At 36.4% G+C, this 27,277-nt stretch overlaps 2 protein-coding genes across 2 annotated transcripts; one reads left to right on the top strand and one right to left on the bottom strand.

Moving 5' to 3' along the window:
- Positions 1 to 400: 400 nt before the first annotated feature.
- Positions 401 to 26,448, bottom strand: LOC123558008 (deleted in malignant brain tumors 1 protein-like). Its single transcript, XM_045349871.2, has 15 exons — positions 26,297 to 26,448; positions 24,793 to 24,878; positions 23,956 to 24,058; positions 22,697 to 22,812; positions 21,139 to 21,288; positions 19,748 to 19,820; positions 18,577 to 18,677; positions 12,466 to 12,594; positions 10,619 to 10,739; positions 9,983 to 10,092; positions 8,143 to 8,289; positions 6,722 to 6,821; positions 3,814 to 3,938; positions 3,422 to 3,568; positions 401 to 1,947 (listed from the first exon to the last, which is right to left on the bottom strand). Exons 2-15 carry the CDS (start codon positions 24,851 to 24,853, stop codon positions 1,385 to 1,387), a joined length of 2,046 nt encoding a protein of 681 aa, XP_045205806.2. The 5' UTR covers positions 24,854 to 24,878; positions 26,297 to 26,448; the 3' UTR covers positions 401 to 1,384.
- LOC123558009 (para-nitrobenzyl esterase-like) lies at positions 13,554 to 17,004 on the top strand. The gene is made up of 4 exons (XM_045349872.2): positions 13,554 to 14,289; positions 14,984 to 15,302; positions 15,778 to 15,849; positions 16,284 to 17,004. The coding sequence occupies exons 1-4, from the start codon at positions 13,636 to 13,638 to the stop codon at positions 16,895 to 16,897; spliced, it is 1,659 nt and encodes a 552-aa protein (XP_045205807.2). The 5' UTR covers positions 13,554 to 13,635; the 3' UTR covers positions 16,898 to 17,004.
- Positions 26,449 to 27,277: the final 829 nt, after the last annotated feature.

Below are 27,277 nucleotides of genomic sequence, written 5' to 3'. Positions count from 1 at the left end.
ACATCGAATAAACTAAATGAAGTGTATTTTTTCCATACAATTTATTTCCTGAATAAGTAACTCTTTCCCACACGCATCTACAAGCCTCAGTGCTATGGAAGATAACCTTGTGACCGCAAGTGATGTATCATTTTAGAATTTTATATAAAACATATTTTGTGAAAAGAATATCTATCCGTAGACAAGAAAATCGAATATCCGAATGACTGGGTTTACACTTTTTTATCAATATTTTTAAAATAAAGCAATCATTTTATTTGACCAGAAACTGTTCCTGTCTGGGATCTGGTTCCGAGCCAGTACAGGGCCTGCACTCACCTGACTGGATCTGTCACATCTAAAACTTGGAAAGTGGTAAATGGACAAATTCTCTTGTGAAGAAGTTTAAACAAACAAACAATTTTGAACTGTTATTAAACCATTTCATGTAATACTTTAAAACAACACATCATGTATATCTTTAAAATACATGTATAGGCACAGTGGCACAAAAGTGAACATTTAGTGATATATATTATTACTATTATAATCAGCGTAGGGGGGGGGGGAATATAAAAAAATGGCACATACTAGTTAATTATTAATAAACTAGATCAGGCTACGAAACTTGCATCAAAGAAATAAGATTAACACACCTATCAAACTATTATGGGACGACTTGTATGCAAAAGATACCCTTCAGCCTGCTGGCGGTAAGTTATTCTGCCTTTGCGACCAGTGCAGACCAAGATCAGTCTGCACTGTTCGCTATTCAGTCAGTAAATTTTCAATGGACACTCCTTCGTTTAATAAATTGTACTGCCCGAATTGAATGCTGGATCAGTCTATTTCAGAAATTTAGCATGTTCAGACGAGACATTCTGCTTATAAAGTTCTATCTTCATAAAGTCTAGGAATGGTGCTCAGAGAACGCCTGGTTTTTATATCCACCAACATCTATTAGTATTCAGGTTGCCCCACGATTTTGTGTTCTGTAAATTTTATACTGTTCTTGCAAATATTCGCTGGAACTAATTTTCAGCATTTTGAAATGTAAACTAAAAACTTTGATAAATACGGTCAAACGGGCATGGAGGTGTTTGCTATATATAAAATAGGACGTTTAACCTGTAAACAAAGACAATTAAATGCACTGCAAATGCGAACACCTGTAGCGACGTTGTCTCAAACCATAGGTGGTCTTTATCTCAGGTTTGACTGTAACTGATGATTATGACATAAAACATTCCATTTAGGAAAGTAAAATGATAAAATAATACTGCTGCTGAAAACTACAACCCCATAAAACTCAATGAGAAGACGTTTGATGAATGGTATAAAACAGTGATATTACAACCTTCAAAACAAACCGTAAACAGAAAGGGTTTATATATCACACATCATTTCAACTTGATCCATAAAGTCCTTGAGCCCGTGCCTCCGATGGGGTTAAATATGCGAAAGGTTGAGGGATCATTGACGGGGCTGATCCAGGTGGTATGGGTGAAGCTGAAGGCGCAACACTCGAGCCCGGTGCTAACACCGGGGCTATATTCTGTGGTGGCATTTGTGATCCCGTACTCATAAAATCCGGTGGATAAGCTGGATCAGAGAGTACCGGTGGTGGGTGCGGTGGCAGCTGGCCTCTATTTATAATATTCACGTTCGGCCCTGGTGGATTGGGTTCTGGGTGGTATATCTGGGCTTTTCGTTTCACTTTTGGCTGTTTTTCTGTTTCAGTAAGGTAATATCTATTTGATAACTCTGTCATTAGTTCATGAGTTGTCCGCCTTTTCGGAGCTGGTTTGGCCTCGCCGGCGCCTACACGGCCCTTAGTTTTACAGTAGAAAATGGTGAAAATTATACCGGCGAGTACTAAGATGACCACTATTCCTATTACAGGGTAGATAAAATCTTTTATGACTACTCCGTCGTCGTCATCGTCCGCGTCGGGATCTTGATATTGCCCTGTAATAACAGTGTATACACTTGAGGTTTATTTAAGGTCCATAACCCTTTAAATCTTTATCTTAAAAACAGATGAAACTGCTTTTCAGATAGATGTTATACGTAATTGAATGGTCAGAAAAGCAGTATTTTCATTATTGCAAATGGACTGTTACAGTTACAGCCATAAAGGGGGTTAATACAAGCAATATATTCAATAAAACATTCATTTTATATTCAGCAATATTAAAACCTGTGGCAAATGCTAAAGAAATAAATTATCAGAAATAGGATTTAACAAGAAATTAATAATTTTATAGTCATGACGGAAAATGTGGCAGCCACATTCTAAACAAACGGTATTAAGAGCCTTTAAACTGTAATAAAATTTTACTGCAATATTGTAGATATTAAGTTAAAGTTCGAGGAAAAGCTGACATACTTAGTGACTGACATCGAAAAAAATGTATAATGGGGAAAATGGTCATTTCTGCAGAAATAATAATCGAGTGAAGTTTACGTTTTAGCGTAGATCGGAAATGAATATTACACCTATTTGAACAAACATTGACTCTGAGTGCAATTGTTTTGCAAAAGTTAACGAAAAACATTTCATAAATGTCTTTCTTAGAACTAACTTTTCCTTGTTTACAAAGTTGTAGAAATGAGCATGATAATAATGATATATGCAAATAAATTTAATCTAAGACACCGTGGCTAAGAATGAATACATATGAATGTTATAGAAATGTGTTTTCATAAAAAAATGATAAAATGTTCATGAAGTGATGACTGTAACAATTTATGAACGTGGCTGTTTTTTGAATAAATGAGCCGCACCATGAGAAAACCAACATAGTGCGTTTGCGACCAGCATGGATCAAGACAAGCCTGCACATCCGCGCAGTCTCGTCAGGATCCATGCTGTTTGCTAATGGTTTCTCTAATTACAATAGGCTTTGAAAGCGAACAGCATGGACCCTGACTAGACTGTGCGGATGCGCAGACTGGTCTAGATTCATGCTGATCGCAAATGCCCGATGTTGTTTTTCTCATTGTGCTTGCTTATTTAGCGACTTATTTAGTTCCAAGAATTTGTAAATGATCTCAAAGCAAATTCTTGTGTAAAACCTTTATTTTACATAAAAGGACAAAAAACTGATATAATAATAATTTACTGAAAAAAAAAACGCAAATGATATCGGTGTACCTTAACGATTTAAAAAAGTCTCTGAAACTAAATTTATGCTGAGTAAACATAATTTTTGTTTAAGAAATAATACAAGTATATCCCGCACAGTGCTTTGGCGCGGAATAATATCATTGTTTGTAGTTCAGATGCGAAGGAATTATATCACGAGGGCGTGTTAAAATACTCAATTTTAATGAAACTTTGGTTGGTCTTTTTTGATGAAAAATATGACGTGATATATTTGCCATGTACATACAATAATAATTACAAAATGTTTCAGATATGTTAGCCACATTTACTTACCAATATAATGTGTTAGTGACCAACCCTTCTTAACGACTGAACCATCTGTATGGAAATGAACAAGTATGTAGAGTCCAGTAGGTTCCTCGATTGTTACCGGATCGTACCCGCAGAATTCTGCAATTACGGGATCGCTGGTGCATGCGCCTGAAAAAAGTTTCGTAACAATGTTGACAAGTGCTCCGACTGGTTTACCCAGATGTTTGAATATAGCTCTTCCGATTTATAGGTTGATTATTCAAATAATATATGAAATCTAAAGATCTAATCTGCAGTATAAATATAAGTAAAAATGTGTAGTATACTATAATATTATTTTGCCTAAGAATGTGTGGTATATCTTTGAAAGGGTCCAAAGCGTTGTGCGGCACACATGGACAGTTCCAACTTACCATCGTATATAGTCACGTAGTCATATATACAGTCGGCTGATTCTTCTACCTGAAACACTCTAAAGTCTAGGACGATATTGTCTGATTCTACAGGTTTTACGATTAGCCAGTATCTGTCGATATTACTACAAAAGACAAAGTGCGGTCGCATGGTTACAAAATATATACATTAAATTGCTTGAAGCCAGTACAATGTATATACCGGAGTCTGTATATTTTATACAGGCGCTCAAGGTCTGCAGTGAGTCATAGTCGTTGCATAATATATACATCGTGTTCTGTAGATAAGCAAATAAACTTTGTGACAACCGAAACATAAATTTTATTTGTTTATTCAATGATTTTTCAAACTCCACACTTGCTTTTTTTTTGTTTTTATCTCTGCCAAATCTGACAGATTTGAATGAAAATTTGACGCATTGTAGTGCCATCTGCGGTCCCCTACGGTGTTCCGTTTGGACAATCGTGACTTTTTATTTAATACTAAACCGCGATGCACGATGGTACGATGACGAAAACGCGATGGCGCGATGGCACGATGATGAAACAACGATGGTACGATGGTGAAAACGCGATGGCACGATGATGATATCGCGATGGTGCGATGGTACGATGGTGAAATGTCGATGTAATATCGCGTTTTCATCATCGTACCATATCGTTTTCACCATCGCACCATCGTACCATCGCGTTGTCATCATCGTGCCATCGTGCCATCGCGTTTTCACCATCGTACCATCGCGTTTTCACCATCGTGCCATCGCGTTATCATCATCGTACCATCGTGGTTTCACCATCGTATTATCGCCTTTTCACCATCGTACCATCGCGTTTTCACCATCGTGCCATCGCATTTTCACCATCGTACCATCGCCTTCCGGTTAGAAATGCGTAGCCCCGTGAACTTGTATTTTTGTCAACAATAGATGAATGTATCTCAATGTATTTTGTGAGACGAAATTTACCATTTAGATTCTGCTGTTTTGCAAAATGTTTTACAAAATGTTCAGTGCTCAGTTCATTAAAACTGTAAAATCTTCAAGGCCACGTCCTTTGTATTTTATGTATGCATGGAAGTAAATAAAAAGTTGGGTGTAATAGTCACATGGTATTAGGTATTATTCAAACTCAGCTTATTCTTGTTAGGATGTAGAAGGTACATAGATTGTATCAAGCCTTATTTAACTGACACATATACTGTACCACTGTGCATGACCACCGGAAGGCGATGGTACGATGGTGAAAATACGATGATACGATGGTGATAACGCGATGGTACGATGATGACAACGCGACGACATGATGGTGAAAACGCGATGGCACGATGATAACAACGCGATGGCGCGATGGCACGATGGTGAAAACGCGATGGTACGATGGTGAAAACGCGATATTACATCGACATTTCACCATCGTACCATCGCACCATCGCGATTTCATCATCGTGCCATCGCGTTTTCACCATCGTACCATCGTTGTTTCATCATCGTGCCATCGCGCCATCGCGTTTTCGTCATCGTACCATCGTGCATCGCGGTTTAGTATTAAATAAAAAGTCGCGATTGTCCAAACGGAACACCGTAGTCCCCGGATAAAACAGTTTTGCGGCCAATATTACAATCTTCACAGGATTGAACATGATCTTATACTGACATAGGATACTATTCTGCGAGTGTTGTACTGAAATATGCACAAGGTCTGCCGTCATACATATTTTGCTGATTAGGCTAAGAAAATTTGAAATGTACTTCTTGATAACACGTCATTCATTAATGTGTTGTCATTAGTGACCTCATAAACCTGATACGCAATCAATGTGTTGATACTGAAACTATTGTCGGATGTTCCATTTCATTTCAAGTTTCTAGAGGTGAACATTCAGTAGATCTATTTTTACAATAATATGAATTTCGTCAAATTCATAGGTTCAAAATGTACTGCTGTGATCTAGAATTGACCGATATATGAACCGTGCCATGAGAAAACCAACATAGTGACTTTGCGACTAGCAAGGATCCAGACCAGCCTGCGCATCCGCGCAGTCTGGTCAGGATCCATGCTGTTCGCTTTCAAAGCCTATATCAATTACAGAAACCGTTAGCGCACAGCATGGATCCTGACCAGACTACACGGATGCGCATGTTGGTCTGGATCCATGCTGGTCGCAAAGCCACTATGTTGGTTTTCCCATGGCGCGGCTCATATGTCTTTTGATTTATAGGTTACCTTATTATTATCCATACGGTTAAATGAGTTTAGTTCAGACTATTTTCGTAGTTATATTTTACTATAACAAAATAATCAATAAACAGAACAAATTTCATTCAAATCTGTCAAGATTTGGCATCAAAACAAAAAGCAGTGTGGAGTTAGATAAGTCGTTGAGTATAGAATGATCTTTTAGGAAATCCCCGCACCATCATATACCAAACACCTCCGCGTAGGAGTTTGATCATATATATGACTATTGACCGGTTACAATGTTTCAGAATAAGTATTTCAGCAATATGTTCGGGAGGGGAGACCCAGTATCTGATTGGTTAAGGTCGCTGGCTTCTAATCACTTGCCCCTGACCTCAACTCTGGTGGTTCAGACCTTGCTCGTGTTGTCCTGTTATGGAGCCATCTAGTTGACTTGCTGAAGGTCTCTGTTTCTACCTAATTAAGTGTATACAATACAGCGCGGGGGCCACTTGGGGCCTTCCCCCATCACAAAATGTCAGAATCACATTACCTGTATTGCGCTTGTTGGAGAACTGCACAGACCAACAAATGATATGGTGATGAAACATTATGTAATTTCATGGTAGGATAGAACTGTACTATCTTCCTATATTCATTACTAAGTTTTCATAAGGAAATGTGACGGTAATAATAACGTTATTGACAGGCATGATAATTTACATACTTGTAGTAATCACTCGGATAATTTGGTGACTCTATAGTGTGTTCAGTGGAACTTGACGTAACATTTTCGTCAAGTACGACGCTGTCACAAGTGGGTATTTCTGTAACAGAAGAAAATCAAACTGTCTCAATGTAAGTTAAACACACCTCACAGTTGTTGCTGAGTACAATGGGCAGTAAGTGCCTTAAGGTATAGCGGATAGTTAATAAAGTTTCCCTGCTTTCCTATTCAAAGAGGATAAATCTTGTAATTGTTTCATTAAATATTAGAAGGGCAAATTTATATTCTACTAAAACATTCATATGTTAACAAAATTTCAAGTGATTTATTTCCAGTTGCCATTGTAGACTTATGCGCTAATTTAGTTAGTACAGGATAGATTTGGCTATTTTTTAATCAAAAGTGATAAATATTACACCTAAACAAACATCCGGGGAAATACTTTAAATTAGACAAGTTTTACTCTTTTCAAAACAGACAGCGTAGTAAAGTTCTATCAACTGCATTTTTACAGATTTACTCAGTACAGGATTGCTTTGATTTTGATCGGATTACATGTGGAGAATAACAGATACACACACAAAACAACAACAACAACAACAACAACAAAAAAACATTTAAGATGTATTCTAGTATGTCAATCTACTAGCAAGTAAATCAACGAGATGAAATCTTCTATAGTATTGTAAGTATCCAAATGAAAAAAAATCTACGGAAACAACTGGAGTGAACTTAAATATACACGTTCCAGAATAATGGACAAAACATATTCTGCAGACAAAGTAAGCACTCCTTTCAACTTTTACATCAGGGAACGACCACTTAAAACATACATTTCTATAGTTTTATTTTCACGGCGTTCAAATATTATAATGATATTTGAAGAAGCAATAATAGTTGATTAAAATAAAAAAAATAATAAAGACAAGCAGTCAACAGGTGCGTGCTTAAAATCATTATATGTCAACCTGAAGTAGAATATGATGAACTATGTGTTCCAGATGTAACATTTATCATGCTGGACACGATTTATTCTGCCGTTGCGACCAGTGTAGATCATGATCAGCCTGCACATCCGTGCAATCTGATCATGATCTGCACTGTTCACTATTCAGTCAGTATCATTTTTGGTACACAGCCCTTTTAACAGTTATTGGTACTGTCCAACTTGAAAGATGGACCAATTCGTTATTTTTGTCAATACTCACGTGTCTACGTAACTCGTGTATAAAATGTTTAAAATTTGTAAAGATATGGAAAATTGTTCCAAAACAGATAAACAAAAATTTGTAAAGATATGGAAAGTTCTTCCAAAACAGATAAACAAAAAATTGTAAAGATATGGAAAGTTCTTCCAAAACAGATAAACAAAAATTGGTAAAGATATGGAAAGTTCTTCCAAAACAGATAAACAATTGTACCTCTAACTACGCTGTTGTATGTTAGGTTAAAGCCTCTATCTTGACCGTAGCTATTTGTATCAAAGACCACAGTGAGACTAGCTCCCGAACTGGTAAATACACTTCCGGTACTCACACCGCTGAACGGGTTATAGTATGCGCTATTTCCTGTTTGTAGAAGAGTTATTCAACACTTAAAGATATACTTTACACATCTTTCACGAAAGTATTTCATAACAGACTCAAAAATCCTCATCGAATAAATTTAACGTCGCTGAATATAAAATTTGTGCGTGAATTGCTACATTCAAATTAGATGTGATACAAAAAAAAATATTTTCTTTTTTGTAAAAAAAAAAAATCTTTAATAGTAGTACAAAATCATACTGTTAGTTATGATACTGATATTGTAATTTTAAAGCAATCTCGCTAGGCACACATTTGTATTTGACAACCCAGGAAATGAAGCCAGAAAATGAACGTAAACAGGCTTAACTTCAAAACGAAGGTCGTATTTGAATTGGTCTATAGTCAAGGGTCATGCACGGTTTAACCCCGTCTAAATGTTTGCGCGTGGAATTTTTTATTTGCTAATACAGAGTCTATTTTCAGAATTTCTTAACGATTTGAAAATACCTAGGGTTTAGCATGACACGTCAGCTTTTCATCTACGAAAAAATATTTGAACTTGGAATAAATACAAATCCCCAAAAGGGGGTCAATAATGAAGCATTGGCATACGGGGATTTTGGGAACTCTGTCAAAGCGTCCAGAAGGTCATTTTTGATGCTGTCTGAAAGTGTCATCATATGCCTTGCATGTAAGATATTTCCGTATTGACATTTCAGAAATAAGTTGATTTTACGGAAGCGTGAAAGGGTCATCGGACACTTATACGTTTTATTACGTTACCGTAACGTCCGCGGAAAGGATATAACATTCTGAATGCTCACGGACAGTTTGAGTCTAGCGTTAAGTTATACCCCATTCAATACACGACATTGCTGTTGGTTTTCCAAGTGTGACCTCTTTTATTCATCTCAAATAGATTGAAATTAAACTAAAATAGTTTATAAATCTGTGAAAACTAGAAATACATTAAATTAAAACTATCTGATTCTGAATGCTCACGGACAGTTTGGGTCCAGTGTTAAGGTACACCCTAGTCAATATACGACAGAGGAATTGGTTTGCCAAGTGTGATTTAGTTAGCTAACTTCTTTTATTCATCTCAAATAGTTTGAAACTAAACTAAAATAAAAATCTGTGAAAACTAGATATACATAAAACTAAAACTACCTGCTCAACAAATAATACAAAGAAATGTTAATTTATTTTCATAGCTCTTTGAGTAATATAGTTATGTTACTGAAGGAAAAGAAAAAATGTGTTTTAATCAAAAATAGAAATATAATAGAGTTATTATAACAGTAGCTTGATCTGGGATGCAGTATTCGGCTCGAGTGGATTTTTCCAAATCGGATCTCACGAGGCGCGCATGCGCCGAGTGTGATCTGACCTTGCAAAATCCACGAGAGCCGAATACAAAGTCCAGATCTAGGTACTGTTATAATAACTCTAAAGAATTTATTGAAGTTTTCATTTGCGCTATTTATAGAAAAGTGTCGGGTCATGCATATTAATGAAAATAGTCCGGCAGCATACAATACGGAAGGTACAATACGGAATTTAAAAGGTACAGTACGGAATTTTTGTCTGTCTGTTCATATTTAATTGTGAAATACAAGCCGATTTTTTACAGATCTTATTTAAGTATATAATAAATCAGAATACCGTGTTCAAAGCTATGAGATGATATATGTGCAAGGCCATCGGTATAAAAAAACTAGTATAAACCTACCGTCGTATATAGTTAGAGTGTCAAAAATAGCTAAAGCGTAGTCAATGATCTCAACAGTAACTGATTTGTAAGTGTCGTCTGCTTCCAGAACAACACTGCAGGTTCTAGAGCTGAAAATATATTGTTGCAGATAAGCATAATTGACTTCCGTAAAGGCACATTTCCATATTTGATGACAATTGAATAACAACTAAGGCAAGTGCTTAAACAATTTGTTATTCTCATTTTAACCCTTACCCTGCTAAATTTCTATAATAAACTGGTCCATCTTTCAATTTGAATAGTGCCATTATCTGTTTAAAGGGGTGTTTGCCAAAATGATACTGACTGAATGGCGACCAGTGCAGATCTTGATGTAGGTTTGCAACCTCGCTCGGACTTTCACATTCTTCATGTGAGGAAGGCATCAGCAGACTAACAGAAGCCCGGTAAATTTACCCTGGTGCCTTTTTCGAGATAAAATAGTGCCCGTATAAGCAACTTGGGCCTTCATCCGCCATAAGATTCTGAAAAGGCCGCCAAATGACATAAACTGTATCTGTGTGAATATAACCACCGCCCAAACTCCCACGCACAAATAAGGAATAAATTATACGAAAGAATACGATGTGCGTTTTTCGAATCACTCATACTTACTTGGGATACAGGCTTGGGTAATTGGGTGAATTCACGTACTGCTTGGTGTTATACGATGTTCTATAAGTGTTGCTACAAATAGATGTATCGCTTGCTGTTCCTGTTGCCGGAGTTACAGCGCCTGTTTCATATAAAAGTAAATAAATAATAAGATGTATAAGAAGAGCTTTCCGAAACACGGAAAGCAACTAAACAAAATAATAACTGACTAGGCTCGAGTCTGTACACGACAAGTTATTAAAAGCATAACACCACTCACGCCTCTAGCGGCGCCAGGTATAGCAGGAATCTATTACGCAGACAAACTGAATGAAGTCCAAGATACTATTTGACCAGAAAACAACAAGTCAAAGAGAGCATTGAAACGCCCGCTATATTACTCTTAAAGAGTCATGTTGCGATAGTTACACACATTTAACGCCTAGCCTTATAAAATTCTCAAACGACACCAAATTAAAGAAAGAAATGGTTGTTTCAGGTGAAAACTGAACAGTGTATAAAACAGATATGACTCTACAAAACAAATGTCAGTATACTTATATTTACAAAATATTCCTGAAAGGGACTGCATAAAGGGGCCACATTTCAGACTATCTTTAAACTTTCCCAAGAACTGTTACATATGTTCGTTTTGATGCATTTGCAATTATTTCCCAGTGTTGAAAATTCACATAACTAGGTTGAACGTAGTTTTCGAGAAACACTAGTTTCTATGGTTTTGTCGGCCATTGTCCAGGCCTTGCACCATTATATTATGACTTTAATATCTTGAATAAAGGTTAGGGTTAGGTTTACCTAGTGTTAAATCCATAATGGTTTTAAGACTAACCTATGGCCGCAATAACTCGTTGGCACATGGAAAAAGAGTCGCACCAATAGTTTTCAGCAACTGGGACAACTCTTTCAGAATATTTTAAGTATACTTCGTACGGGACATGTAATGGTCAGGCAGATTGTTGCTACAGATGTTGGTCGTTCATTAAATATTTCTGTGTTTTGATGATATACTAGTAAACCTTAAGAAAACCCTTTAGAATATGTTTGATTTAAGTAGATGATAAAACTCAGCTTTTAATCCTAATAAATGAAACGCAATATTTATCATGTTTATTTACCACTTTTGCTATCTTAATGTTGATCATACGGAGTGTTTTATCAATCGTCATGCATGCATACAGGTTAAACATGCCGTTTTTTCAAATTGTTTTACAAGAAAGATGACCATATAATGCGCGACAGTAACGAATATTAGAATGTATTTCCAGCCTCCTACGATTTGCAACTGGATACAAAACATTAATATTGTTCCATACTGACGTTCGAATGCGTGATGTCACTTACGTCGTCATGTTACAAATGTTTGTGGCCTCGTAAAGTAACGCTTAAATATTCAATTCAATCGGTGCTAAATTTATATCACTGATATAATATAGATAATAGATGCGTATGTAATAAATAGATTATTAGTTTTAAGTCGACTAATAGGCACATTTTGTTTCGCGGAATAATATGGCGCCCCTAAAATTTTGCAATATTTCCGCGGCATACTAGTAGGCCCCTATTTCACAAGGAGCCTAGTAATTCTGGTTTCTGAATGTGAATCACTTGACCTTCACTTCTACTGATTCTAGACTCCTTTCATCTTGTAGAGTTTAGTCTTTCAAGTGTGTAAACCCTATCGACAAGAATATACAAATTAAAGCGTCAACACTTTTTGCGTAAGGTACAACAGAGATGTGACTGAAGGAACCACTTGCTTGTAGAGCATGAAAATATCATTCTCATACAAGAAGATCTTATTGAATAAAGACATGTACAACAAGACGTAGTCGAGACTCCTTACATACCTGTACCACCTACTGAAGATGAAATAAACTGCACAACAAAGTCAACTCCAGAAAGTCCTATCACTTGTACACTTGCGTCATACTGTCCGCTGACGTAACTATAGCTCGTTGTATAAAGGTATGACTCGTCTGCAAAAGAAAATTGTCGACTTAAAATACTGAACTATATACTACCATAGTCATTGACTTGAAGTCTACGACAGTCACTATATTTGGTAAGTTCTCTGATTTTGCTGATAGAAAAATCGAAGATGTAAATCTATGCTAAAAATTTTACAAGGTTATATTACGAAGTAAAATTATTATCATTAAAGATCATTTTACATAAAAAAAGCAAATAAAATTATCCCAAAATCTCCGAGAGACAGTGAATTTATAGTATCATTAACTTGGGGATACATATTGAAATATTCATCAAAGTTCGTTGCATCACATTATGTGCAGTATTACTCATTAATGGTATTTTTGCATATAGGAGTCATCGTGACAAAGTCTTTAGTGCCACTTTCCTGACTGTAAATCACTTCCCCCTAATTAATATAGCTTAAATGCAAAAGTCTTTCATACAAGGAAATCATCCAGCTTGCACACGTAAGACTGATGTTTCTACCAAAGTACCAATCCATACCGGATTGCATGTACGCAAGGACAACAAAGGTTTCTTCCAAAACCTTAAAAATCTGACAAGAAGCCATTTCAGCTCTAAATGTTGTGCAGTTTTTTGACTAATTGCCAAAAAAAAAAATACCTTGACAAACTTTCGAAAAGAAAAATCCTACTTTTGCCTTAGTATGATTAGATAGTTGCTTGTTAAACAAGAACGAACTTTTCACCTTACATCTACCTTTAAAAACAGAAAATCGCAGACTGATTGTGACACAATTAATCTTCATTTATAGCTGTATACGAGAACAACATACATTTAAAAGATGTTAGATAGTTTAAAGTAGATTTATTCGTTCGAACTAGAAAGTAGTAGTTAGCATGTCGTGTATTTAGCGAAGTCATACAAAGGTTCGTACTTGCTTATCATTACAGTCCGCAAGTCAAAATAATTAGCTAGACCTGTATGACCTACATGAAGCAGTTAATGAAATAGATAACATTCTGACCTTTTTTCACTTGTCTTTGACTTTATACACAACTATTGGGATATAAATTATTTAAAAAATGCTTTTAATTTTTGTTTTCCAAAGTCTGGCTTGTTTTCATGGAATTCAGGGATTTCTCTTTGAAACCACTGACGTTCATCAAGTTGATGCAACAGCCGATACGGATTGCGGAAGAGTTCGTGGAAACTGGTCACGAAATGATGGGGCAATTTCGTTTCTTGGGATACCTTATGCTGAACCACCAGTTGGCAATCTAAGATGGCGGCCTCCTGTACCCATTAGAAAGAATCGCAACAACTGCTGGTCAGATACACTTTTAGCTGAACAATTTGGGAGTAAATGCGTTCAAAGAGACCCTGATAACTCCTCCAAAACAGTTGGAAGTGAAGATTGTTTGTTCCTGAATGTTTTTACACCCACTCTGAATACGTCTGCTGAACTTCCGGTCATGTTCTGGATACACGGAGGAGGCCTTACAAGCGGGACCGGAAGTGAGCCTGGTTATTCTCCGACGGCAGCGTTAGCGAAATCATTAAACGTTGTGTTTGTCAGTATAAATTACAGGTTGAATGCGTTTGGTTTTATGGCGCTAGAATGGCTAAAAGGCGGTTCTTCAACAAATACTTCCGGTAACTATGGTTTCATGGACGCCATTCAAGGGCTTCATTGGGTACAGGAAAATATTAAAAACTTTGGTGGTAACCCACAAGACGTAAGTGTTCTGTTATGATTGTGCTTCTTTCGTTGTGCTAAAGAGAACTAATTCAACTTTTCATATTGTAAACTTAAATAATGTAAATAATTTTGAGAACTGAAAACCATTAGAATAATTGATTTACTGCCTCCAACGTTGTCAAGACCGTAAACAAATAGAAGCAAACTACAAACTGATCTATATTGGTATAGTTTGATTCTACCATTAACATAGTCTATGCAAGTATGTCTCCATGGCCAAGTGGGTAAGGTCGTTGATTTTAATTCACTAACTCCTCACTGATGTGCGTTCTAAAGCTCGCCTGGAGTGTATAATTCTTTATGTGAGGAAGTCATCTAGGTAGCTTTCGGAAGGTCATTGATTCTACCCCGATGAAATAATGCTTGGAGGTGGCTCTGGGGTCTTCCTCCACAACCGAAAGCAGGAAAGTACGATTTATGACCTATGGTTCTGCCAGCATGAACAAAACAAAAATAACGAGAAGTCCATGCAAATCGTGACGAATGATACTGTTACACTGATTTCAAAAGTAAGTGAGAAAGGTTATAAACAACTATGACCTTTGCAACCAATTAAGGGTCTGTAAACTAACAAATGATACAATGCAAACTTAATAACGGCATTCTTGGGCAACTTTGAAGGTATCATGTAATATTTTCCTTAGACTATAACATATGTCTTTTAATAACAGGTGACGGTATTTGGCCAAAGTTCAGGCGGAACTGTTGTGGTAGCTCTGTTAGCCTCGCCATTGTGTAAAGGCCTATTTCATAAAGCATGGATGCTGAGCGCCTCGCCAGTTTTAAACAAAACTGCATCTGACGCTTTTAAGGACAATGAAGTTTTCGTTAAGAACACTGGGTGTGGTGACGTCCATTGTCTGTATAACCTGTCGGCATCAGAAGTGACCAGTAGTGTACCATGGGATATATATCCATACTGGGGCATGGAAGATCTAATTGAACTGCCAGAAAAGGGGAAATTTGATGGCGCTCTTGCTATTGTTGACGGTAAGATTTATTGACAAGCATTTTCAATACATCTTTCAATAAAACTTTAATAACTTTATTTAGGAATACTGTACTATTTATGAGCCATGCCATGAAAAAAACAACATAGTTGGTTTGCGACCAGCATGGATCCAGACCAGCCTGCGCATCCGCGCAGTCTGGTCAGGATCCATGCTGTTCGCTAACAGTTTCTACAATTCCAATAGGCTGTAAAATCGAATAGTATGGATCCTGACCAGACTGCGCAGATGCGCAGGCTGGTCTGGATCCATGCTTGTCGCAAACCCACTATGTTGGTTTTCTCATGGCACGGCTCAATTATAAATATTACCTATATAAAGCAGCCATTCAATAAAACGACGCCATCTGGCTGCTCAAGGCAAGTTGAAATTAAACAGTCAATTTTTGAGATAAGCTGATCATTTGCATAAATGGTTTCCAGAGTTGCTCAATAAGTTTTTCGTATGCGTTTCAGGTTATGTTCTGACCGAAAGTCCGTTTGAAGCATGGATCAACGGAAATGGCGTTGACGTTCCAGTTTTAGTAGGTAGGTTTAACATTATCGTCATGTGTCAATTTTGCTTAATGTCAAATTTTCACAGAACAATTTTATTGTTTCATTTCTTTTTTTTTTTTATATTTCATACTTACAAACATTTTCCGATTAAAGAACGACAAGAGTCAGCTGCACACGATGAAACCTACATCAAATAAATGTCTTTTTTGAACTAGTTTATTTTTTAAACTGAATATTGTTCAATTTAAGACATGTAATAACTACCAAAAGCTTTGGCCTTTCAATTAATAAACAAACATAGATAAACTACATGTCAGTTTTATAATATATCATGTGCACCACGTAGTTTTTAATTAAAGCTGAAAATCTTTAACATCATTGTATATATCATGAAAAAGAACGGGAATTGATTTTTTCTAAGCATTGATAAACATTGATCTGAATTATCATTTAAATCGTTTAAGGAACAACAGCGCAGGAAACTGACATTGGACTCTTCTACCAGGGCATATCAAACTGGACCTGGGGGACAAAAGAGTACAAAGACCACGTGACACAGAAGTTGAATTCATTCAGTGAAAGTTTAGCTTTGACGGCTGCTAATTTGTATCCGGAGAACGTTTCTACCCCTGAGTTTCAGTTCACGTCTATGGTAACGGATGTAAGAGTCACGTGCGGTAATGACTACTTGGCCACAGTACTTGCTGCGGGATTTACGTCCCCTGTTTACCGCTATGTGGCAACGTACTATACCAAAAATCACGACTCCACGTTTGCTTATGGAGATATCCAAAGCAATTATGCATTTCATGGCATAGACATATATGCATTTTTTAATGAAATGGCCTCAGCGATGACAGATACACCCGGACCTGCTGATAATGCTTGGAAAGATAACGTTCAACGCGAGGCAGTGAATTTTGTCACAATGGGAAAGCCGGCGACAGCTGAATGGCTTAGATATCCAGGTACCACAGCTGAACTTGATACGGACACGAAGGTGTTCCGTGGTTATCACACGTCACAATGCCAGTTTTGGCTAAAGAATGGATTTTTCGCGTATTCTTGGATCAACTGAGAGTTTTACTTATCCCGTGAACGTGTCTGACTTGAAACTTAAATTGTCTACAATTATCATTTTGTTATTCAGATGGCGTTGTTTCTAGATTAAAAATACTTTAGTTATTTTTTTTTTCATAGACCAATTATACATGACTGTTGTGTTAATATCACATATTACTGTGAAATCATTTAATGTCTTTGGAATTTCCTGGGCAAAAGATTTTGTGTGTTTTTCCCTGAACGGTTATTTCGTAGGTATATGAACGGAGATCACAGAACGAATTTGTTTGCCAAACGCTATTCGTAGGTATATGAACGGAGATCAACAGAACGGAAATTTTGCGTTTTGTCCAGAACGGCATTCTAGGTATATGAACGGAGTCAACAGGAACGGAAATTTGTGGTTTTGTCCAGAACGGCTATTTCGTAGGTATATGAACGGAGATCAACAGGAACGGAAAATTTTGTGGTTTTGTCCAGAACGGCTATTTCGTAGGTATATGAACGGAGATCAACAGGAACGGAAAATTTTGTGGTTTTGTCCAGAACGGCTATTTGGTAGGTATATGAACGGAGATCAACAGGAACGGAAAATTTTGTGGTTTTGTCCAGAACGGCTATTTCGTAGGTATATGAACGGAGATCAACAGGAACGGAAAATTTTGTGGTTTTGTCCAGAACGGCTATTTGGTAGGTATATGAACGGAGATCAACAGGAACGGAAAATTTTGTGGTTTTGTCCAGAACGGCTATTTGGTAGGTATATGAACGGAGATCAACAGGAACGGAAAATTTTGTGGTTTTGTCCAGAACGGCTATTTCGTAGGTATATGAACGAATATCAGCAGAAACGGAAAATAAATTGAAACTTTACTTGTTCGACATCGACGAAAATGGACACACGTATATATATAAACGATAATGTCTGTTTTACGTGCTATATCATGCGCTGGATCCCGAAGGATTGGTTGGTGCCCGAGCACGGAAGGGCGATAGACTAAAGTATCGCGAGGGATTCTGTAGATGTTATAGCACGAAATGAACATGCACTAGCGCTATTCTAGCATAAAAAGCAAGAAAACTAATAAATGAATATATTGTCACTCAACATAAAATACATTTCCATAAAAATCGCGGGTCTGTTTTTCCCGCTGACATAATTTCCTTTCGAATTTGCCGTTTTGGGGTCGTAATACGTTTACACTTTGACATGGAAGCTAATATACAAAATGGTATTTTAACAGCACGTGATCGGGAGTCCGGAGAAGCTCTCTGTAAACACACGTTTCCTCTCCTGTTTAAACACCCACGAAAAGTTACAAAAACAGTAGTTTTATGACTGAATAAATTATTAATGTTTTAGTTTTGTAGAAACTCACCAGTAAAAGCAGTGAATGTGTGAGATTTCTTAAAGAGTAACGTATAAACAAACATTTGAAAGTAGACCCTAATTCAAAATAAGCTTCAACAGTTACTGTAGTTGCTTGACTTTCACACATATCTTCGAATGTTTCCATTTAACGCTAATATTTATAGAGTGGAGTATATAAAATAGTATGTAGATCTATAAATAAACGGGCTTATATTCAGTGTCTTTCATCAACAGACGAATCATTACTTAAAGTCACATTCCCTTATCGTTTCGCACCCTCAATTAACAAAAAAAAAAAAAAAAAAAAAAAAAAAAGCACTTACGGCCTGCTTCAGTTATCTTTACATACCCTTGCACCAACAGAACTTCTATTGTAACATAGGATAATGAGTCTGCCGCATTTATAGTCCATGTGCACGGTGTCCTGTAATGAACATTATCTGACTGATTAAAAAGACAACATGATGTCAAAGGTACGGACCTCCAGATTTAGGCTAAAATGATCTTTCTTAAAAATTGAACTTAGGTCATGTTATGAGTATAAGCATACGAGGTTTTGTTTCTAAATTATCTTAAAAATGCCAAATCAAGAAAAAAAACAGATGCCTGCGTCGGAAATCGAACCCGGGCCGTCGCAGCAATAAAATGAATTCAACTTTTCCGCTGGCCACGAAGGAATATGTATCTATTGATCGTTAACCCTTACCATGCTTGACACAATTGGTTCTGCCTTTGCGACCAGTGTAGTCACTAGAACACTGCGCTGTTCGCTATTCAGTCAGTAAGTTTTCAGTAAACACCCCTTCAGATGATAAATGGTACTGCCCAAAATGGAAGATGGACCAGTCCATTATTGAAATTTTGCATGGTAATGGTTAAATATAGATATTTATAATTGGGGATGTTGCTATTCAAGCTGAAACATAGATAAGTTCATTATAAAAGTGTTAGGAAATTATGGTGGCTGATTTCTGCCATCTCGTTCTGGCGTGTTGGCGCGTTTGTAGGGCGCCAACACGCCAACACGCCAACACGCCAGGACGACAATTATACGCGCCAAGACGACAAAATCCATATTTGTCGTTTTGGCGCGTTCATTTGTCGTCTTGGCGTGTTGGCGCGTTGGCGTTTGCAGGGCACCAAGACGCCAACACGCCAGGACGACAATTATATGCGCCAAGACGACAAAATCCATATTTGTCGTTTTGGCGCGTTCATTTGTCGTCTTGGCGTGTTCGCTAAGACGCCAGAACGCAAGGACGACAACTTCCCAATTTAGCGTGTTGGCGCCCCCGCCAGAACGACAAATGCCTTGTTTGTCGTCTTGGTGCGTATAATTGTCGTCCTGGCGTCCTGGCGTTCTGGCGCCCTGCAAACGCGCCAACACGCCAGAACGAGATGGCAGAAATCAGCCACCATAGGAAATGGCTATACAATCTGATATCAAAAGGCGAGTAGCTTTATTACCAGCAAACGGAAATAATTCAAACTTACGGTTGCGACGAGGTGTGCACGTAGCTCAGTTGCTGCTGTGATGCCGTTGCAGTTAAAGTGCTTCCACAACTAGCTGTAAGCAAAAGGTACGTTAAGGAACGCAAAATGGGACGGTAAAAGAAAGACAAGTGCAGACAAAAATGTTGTAAACTATTTCGGCTTGATCTGTATAGTCAGTACCATCTAACTGGATAAGAAGATTTTAATGAGTGGTATATGCTAGATCTTCAGTGTTTAAAATATTAAAGCTGAAGCTTGAATTGGACAAACGAGCAGAATTAAAGGTTCATAATGCTTTTGTTTAAAATGTGGCTACCACATGTTCTTTTATGAACATGAAATATATCAAGGTCTTGTTGAGTCCTGTTTCCGATTATTATTTTTTTCTGATATCTGTGAATATTAATTTACATAGTAGAAAGTTTTACCGTATCCATTGTTTTTGATTACCTCCCTTTAAGACTCAGGTGGTAAAAGTTCACGTGCTGTATTAAAAGTAGCGTTTTTCTTACCATATGTAATTATGTATAACATCTATCTTGACAGCTGTATCATCATTTTTTTAACATAAAATTTAAAACCGTACGGAATTTTAAGCTAAATTAGCCAAATACATGTACATGCTATAGATAATATATGACTGAAAGGTTTGAAGACAAAACATCAAAAAAGGCTCATATGAAAACTTTAGGCTGAAAAAAAAACAAGAACTATATTCTAGTGTAATTAAAACACGATTTCTTTAAAGTGGCATATATGTTACGATATTCTTAACTACCAGGCTAGCTCATTACTTTTGAAAGCTGTACAACACAATATACTAATGAAAACTACAGGCACAAATTTATAAACAGCAAATACAAGGCCTCTTTCAGAAGTACATGAAAAAGAGTATTCCTAAGGAAAAGCGAGACGCACAAAGAAACATTTTGTTTTGTCAGAATGCTCTTGGCCATATAACAGTAAATTTGTGGCATTTTAAAAAGTTTGAGAAGTTGGTGAGAAGTTCGACATTCGACACTGGACATTAGAATCGAAAATGAACTCGAATGTCAAATGTCGTTCTAGGTTTAAAAATCCAGATTGAATGTCGTTCTTGTTTTCAATGTCCATTGTTCTGCATTTGAATGTCCAATGTCGTTTTGTTTCGAATGTCCAATGTCGAGTGTTTAACTTCTCGCCAACTTCTTTCTTTGAATGTCCAATGCATTTCTTTTGACATATGTCGAACGTGTCGCCAACTTCACATTCTTTTTTTAAAACTACATTTTCTACAATATTGTCACCAACATAAGAAACGTTGAACTTGGCCTGATCACACCTACAGCATTTTTGCAAACGCAATTTGTGTTGGCAGTCCAAATAACAATAATTACGTGTTAGTCTCTAACCTTGACCTTGAAAGTCGACCTCAATGAAGTTCAATTTGTATCCTCCTAATGCAACACTGTAGTCGGTTGTAAACCTGACAGTGAGATCCTCTCCAGCTGTAGTTAAATCAACGAAAGGAGCGGAATTTTGATCCGAATGATACAGTTGTACTGCAAATAAAATTAATGAGTATTTAACATTGTGCCATCCAATTAATGATACAAACAGGTTATCAGAATGTTTTACATTTTAGGAATGTTCAAAATCAACTTTTTTATACTTTTTTGTATGCTAACATATGAAGCTAAATTAATGCATTAAAATTTGGCAGTTTCATTACGTATTCTAAAGAGTAAACTTAAGTTTAATCTAAAACCATAACAGCTTAAAGCATTGTGTACGTCTGATTACGTTTATTGAATAGATGTGGATTCTAGTGTCATCTGAAAGCTAAATACGAAATTGTTCAAACAAAATATAAAATTTGCTTTAGTGACTAAAACGTAAAAGTTCTTCAACGTTCATATAACGTATATAAAATAAGCTACTTTTTGATGCTGTTCACTTATCTTTTTTAAATTTTAGTACAGGTGTTTTATAGAGGTCAACATTAAAATTTTGATGTCTAATTTGTCTCCAGAACATCGAGGAGGATGGCACTGTAAATGATCTCATTGTAGTCTCAATGCAAAGAAATACATTAGATCCTTTAAAAGCACTGAGCATATCCCACCAAAGTAAAAGCAGACTCTGTTTGACCGACCCTGTGTAAAGTACATCCCGGTTTGACAAAAGGACATTTTTTGAAAGATTCCAAACAGAATGTTTGTGACAAGGCATTTTAAAACATCTGAAACACACATTGACAAATCTGTGTTTAAATAAAATAGAGCAAAAAAAAGCAAGTCGTTGGCCAGTTAAACAATTACAGCAGAAACGTCACTAAAACTAAAAAGAAATAAAATATATGTTTTAACATTTTAATATTTGTACACTTTAAGATATTTTCTGACATCTCACTTGTCGATAACTGGCCACAGAAAAGGTTTTTACCGCAAAAAGTGATATCCTAGGACCTTAATAAACAAACTCAAGCGCTGTACTAAACATTGATCCGTCAACCACGAGTCAATCATATCTGGTTTCTATAAACGCGTAATCCAACCAGCAGCTTCAGATCTTTACATTTCGATAAAGATTTGTATTGATTGTATTTTTTTCTTAAGAACAATTAGCTGAAATATTAACCACACTGCTTCTTTTTAAGCTTAGTCATTATATGAAATACTTATTGTATGATGATATCGGTGAATATTCAAGTCTATGGGCCTGTCATCATAAAACTGATATGCATAGAGGGGCACCTGGGGTCTTCTTCCGTCACCCAAAGTTGGTTAGTCAACGTATGATAAATAATTGTGTCGATGTAACGTTAAACCCAACATCAACAACAACAACAAAAAAAAAAAAAACGAAAAAACAAAAAATCCAGATCTACTTGCAAATAGGTAGTCAATAATTTGACATATAATTTGACAATACCTGTAATAAAATGTCGCACTTTTAATTACAACTTACCAGAACCAGAATATATCTTTAAGAAGTCGTAGCTGTACTCTATATCTTCAAGTTCGACGTAGAACAGAATCTGTCCTGATCCCACAGGGCTTATTGTCGACGTGCAGTCTATATAACTGAAGCAGAACGTGATAGACATTGTCAAGTTAGTATAAACCTTCAGCCTGCTGGCGGCAAGTGATTTTGCCTTTGCGAACCAGTGCAGACCAAGATCAGTCTGCATCATGGTCTGCACTGTTTGCTATTCAGTCAGTAATCTTTTTAGTGAACACCCCTTCAAATAATAATTTTATTGCACAAATTGAATGATGGACCAGTCCATTTTAGAAATTTAGCAGGGTAAAGGTACATTCTACATACATGTATGTAGAAGGAAACGACAATTGACCATTTCACATACACAGAAGGAAAAAAGAGCCAGGCTTAAGATGATAAAAGGTTCTATAAGAATGAATATCACCATAAAAGGTAATATACACTGCAGATAATATTAACATAAAATGATCATCAGGATCGAGTTTGCATCATTCTCTTCGTTGTGTCGCTCTATTAGACTAGCCACTAGACTGATATTAAAGAGTTTGTCACAAAATTTCAACTTTTGTAATTTTTTCCTTATTTTATGTGATAGTGACCAATGCAAGTCTATTCTAGAGATTTTCTTAACGAACTGCTTTCATGTTATCATATGGTAATGGGTATAGGATACAGACTGGCTACAGTCACAACTTAAAAAGTATGAATTAAAAGAAATATATATATCATAGTCTAGGAACTAGTCTATACCTCAGTATAAGCACATTATCATTGAAACATAGTCATTAAGATAAAAATTGTGTTACTAGTATATGTAGTAAGTATTGATTCGCTATCTGAAAATGTAGTTTGTGAAAGTAATGGACAATGACTACACATTTATGTCAAATATTTCAAAATTAGGAATGTGAAGGTATGTATTGAACTGCGGAGCTACCTGATATGTCTGCACTCAAATGGCTGCTTACTTGCTATAGTATGAAGGACAGTTGTAGGGGGTAAAGAAGTGAATTATGTTTTCTTCTGTACGTTCAAGTAGCTGCTTACTTTGTATAATTTGGACAGTCGTAGGGGTAAAGTTTTTGCCATAAAACAACTTGATGTGTTTGTGTACGTTCGAGTGGTTAATTACTTGCTGTAATAGGAAGGTCAGTTGTAGAAGGTAAAGTGTTTTGACTAAGAAGCTACCTTGTGTGACTTTGTAAGTTCCCGTGTCTACTTACTTGCTATAATATGAAGGATAGTTGTAGGATGTTATGTATTGGACCACGGAGCTACTTGCCGTGTCTGTATAGGTTCCGGTGAGGCTGACACACTGCCCAGCAACTGAAATATTTACAAAAGACCTAAAAGAGTGGCGAAATCTCTAAATAATGAATTCATTGAAATTTCAACTTATTTGAAAAGTGCATTCATCCGGTGTAAGTTCATAAAAAGAAATATAAAAAAGTCACAAGAACTATGTTTGTTAGATTAAGTGATATCATTTATGTGATATCTTTAACTTAAAGGTAACATATATAAAGGGTTTACGTCGGAGTGAGATGCTTGTATAAGAAAATAGGCGGGCTCAATTCATACGGCACCGGGCTATCCCGAGCTCGTGATGAGTACACCAAAATGCTTGATGCTTCGATTGGATTGGACTGCTCAACATGTTTTACATGTGTACAGAATTAATGCACTCAAACTAGCCCAACTTTACGTAATCAAACCCATCTAATGATAGCTGATATCACATGACTTTTTATATATAGCTTATTCTAATAAACGATCAAATTGATGGGATAGTTCCCTTCTTTGTTTCATGTTAATGAGTTTTTGGAGAGTATTTGACAAAGAACAGAATTATTCAAGTCCAAAAAAGTCAAATTCAACAAAAGTTTTTTTTGTTTGAAGTGAATACTTGAAAAAAGACTTTCAGATTTATTTCTGACTTTCGTTTGATAAAGGCTAGTTGGTCATTATTCAAAACACTTTGACATTTGTCATTTGTATCAAAAAATTGTTCACCCAACTGATAGGCACACTATTCAATAATGATATCCACGAAGTCTTACCAGACATTGTTGAGAATAAAACTACAGCTGCAGCAATAGTAACCTTCAGAGGCAAAATCATTGTTTTGAACAGATATTCTATCTACCTGAAATGAACCAAATGGTTATGTTTTTTGGACAAACAAAACTTAAACATTGTACTTACAGGAAGTAAACGAATTGTTTGGGGTTTAATGCCGTTTTTTTTTCAACAGTATATCAGTTATGTAACGGCGGGCAGTTAACCTAACCAGTGTTCCTGGATTCCGTACCAGTACAAACCTGTTCTCCGCAAGTAGCTGACGACTTCCCCACATAAATCAGAGGCGGAGGACAAATGATATCAGACACAATATCGTTTTTCAAATCGTCACGGAGAACTTACGCCCAGTCTGGGGATCGAACTCGCGACCCCGCGATCCGTAGAACTGCGCTCTCCCTATTGAGGTAAGCAGACGGGCTGTGTAAAAAAAATGTCGAGTGTCATTACGTGTCCACTACTTTCAATATGAAAGTTCTTCGCATTTCAGTTTCACCTTGTGCACATACGTAAGGCATATGATACCCATCACTTCCTGAAACCATTTGACACGATGCAATTATCCTTTATGCGTTAGCGGGACCTCCGTAACCGGGTGGTCGAGCTCACTGCCTTCCAGTCACTTTCTCATTATCATTGTGGATTCGAAACATATGTTGAGGTGTATTATTCTTGTGTAAATTTTAATGTAGGCAAAAATGTTTAGTTCTCTCAAACTCGCGTATTCTAGGTATCAATTGGATACACGGGATGATGCATGTATTCCAGGTCGAACAGTATTTGACTTATTGTCGAACATTATTTGACTTGTTGTTGTAGATACTTTCATAAAACTTACACTAAATATAAAAGATATAGTACCTGATAAAGAACAGGTTATACATTATGATCATTAGACACTAGCCTGGCGCTAAGTATATACAGACTGGCGTATTGATCAATTTACTCCAATGTTAAACGAATAACATTTTCAATACATTAAACATTAAGGAAAAACACTACTTTAATTGGGCCATAAACGTCTAAAAGCAGATAATGTACGAAAACTTCCTGAATATCAATGACATAAATAATAGTTTACTTTTGAAAATAAATCATAATACATGTAATATATTCTGCTTTCATCGGATTAAGAAATAAACGTTTCCGCGATATTTCACAGGAAATGATTTAAATGATTTTAACAAACACATGCGCTGTTAATAAAAAATTAGCAAGTCAGTCGTTTTTTTTTTTTTTGGGGGGGGGGGGGGGGAAGGGGGATGGAGCGTTGCTCTGCGGTATTTTGCTTGGTTGCGTTCTATATGTTTCCAAAGGAGTTTCCTATAAATGTTGCTGTATAAGTTTAACACAAGGAGCTGTTGAATTTGATGGTGTGAATGTACAGATTTTGTACATATTTACGTACGAAGACAAATCTGCTCTCACATAAATTTTACATTAAAACTACATTTTTAAATAACGTGGCTAAAACAAATTTCTTACCTTGAAAATAACGCCATGTATAAAAAAATTAAACAGAATTCATTCACAGTATACGTTAAATAGTATAGCGATAAATATATGGAGCAATAAAAACCAACTTTACAATCGATTTTATCACAATATCGGGTAACCCGATACTACTATAATTATTGTATTGTAGAAGGCCGATATCAATATCTACGGTTGTACCTAGCGACATGCACACAAATAATAACCATCCTGTCAAACATCGTATTTTGAAATAACTGTCAGAAATAAACGTTAAGTTTTAAATTTAAATAAATCATATATAGAGAGTTTACTTATCAAATAAGTCCATTCTTAATTTAAAACCATCCATTCATTCGACAGTCAGGTTAATACAAGCTGTTTATACGTTAATAGTGCGTTTTACATTCATTATTTGTATGGATAGGACAGTACGATTTTCTGTTTGCAGTATCGAGATTTTATTCTTTGCTCCATATCTTGAAATTCGAATTCACAAAACAGTATACAGTGTACATTGACAATACATCCATTGTATTTTTCCGGCCCCATGCCGGTATTGATTTCATCTTAATATCCCTTTTTATATCAGGGGCGAAGGTCATTTACTGTACATTTTGACTGGTGGATGAAAAATTCCACAGGTTTCCGAAAGAAATAGATAATATTGTGTACAGGTGTTCTCAGCTGTTAGACAGTGTAATCCATTGCAAGGCTCCTCTGGAAATAGGTTATAAAACGTCATAAACCTGAATCCCCTGCGATAGAGTTCACTCCTAAATAGTGTACAGACAACTCGTCCCCTAGTAAACCCGTCCGCATTTTTGGTCATTTCGTATCCCTTGACGATTTTAAAAATGGTCATGTTGGCAACACTCCCTCTTCCACTTTTTTGCCCTCCTTTTTAGTCTTATTTTTGGTCAAAGTTTCTTAGATTATGATTATTATAATTATGATGTAAAATATGTGTGTCCTTGATATATGTTCTACATG

The sequence above is a fragment of the Mercenaria mercenaria genome, chromosome 5, assembly GCF_021730395.1.
Source record: "Mercenaria mercenaria strain notata chromosome 5, MADL_Memer_1, whole genome shotgun sequence".
Classification (NCBI taxonomy): Eukaryota; Metazoa; Mollusca; class Bivalvia; order Venerida; family Veneridae; genus Mercenaria; species Mercenaria mercenaria.
Note: the sequence above shows the minus strand (reverse complement) of the source record. Positions and strands in the feature narration are given on the sequence as shown.

Coding starts and splice junctions, on each gene's coding strand:
- LOC123558009 (XM_045349872.2), top strand. CDS start 13,636: ATGCTTTTAATTTTTGTTTTCCAAAGTCTGGCTTGTTTTCATGGAATT. Junction 15,303..15,777: donor CGCTCTTGCTATTGTTGACG/GTAAGATTTATT, acceptor TATGCGTTTCAG/GTTATGTTCTGACCGAAAGT. Junction 15,850..16,283: donor TGACGTTCCAGTTTTAGTAG/GTAGGTTTAACA, acceptor AAATCGTTTAAG/GAACAACAGCGCAGGAAACT.
- LOC123558008 (XM_045349871.2), bottom strand. CDS start 24,853: ATGATTTTGCCTCTGAAGGTTACTATTGCTGCAGCTGTAGTTTTATTC. Junction 12,595..18,576: donor AAAGATAACTGAAGCAGGCC/GTAAGTGCTTTT, acceptor TTTCTTTTGCAG/ACGAGTCATACCTTTATACA. Junction 10,740..12,465: donor ATCTTCAGTAGGTGGTACAG/GTATGTAAGGAG, acceptor TATATGAAACAG/GCGCTGTAACTCCGGCAACA.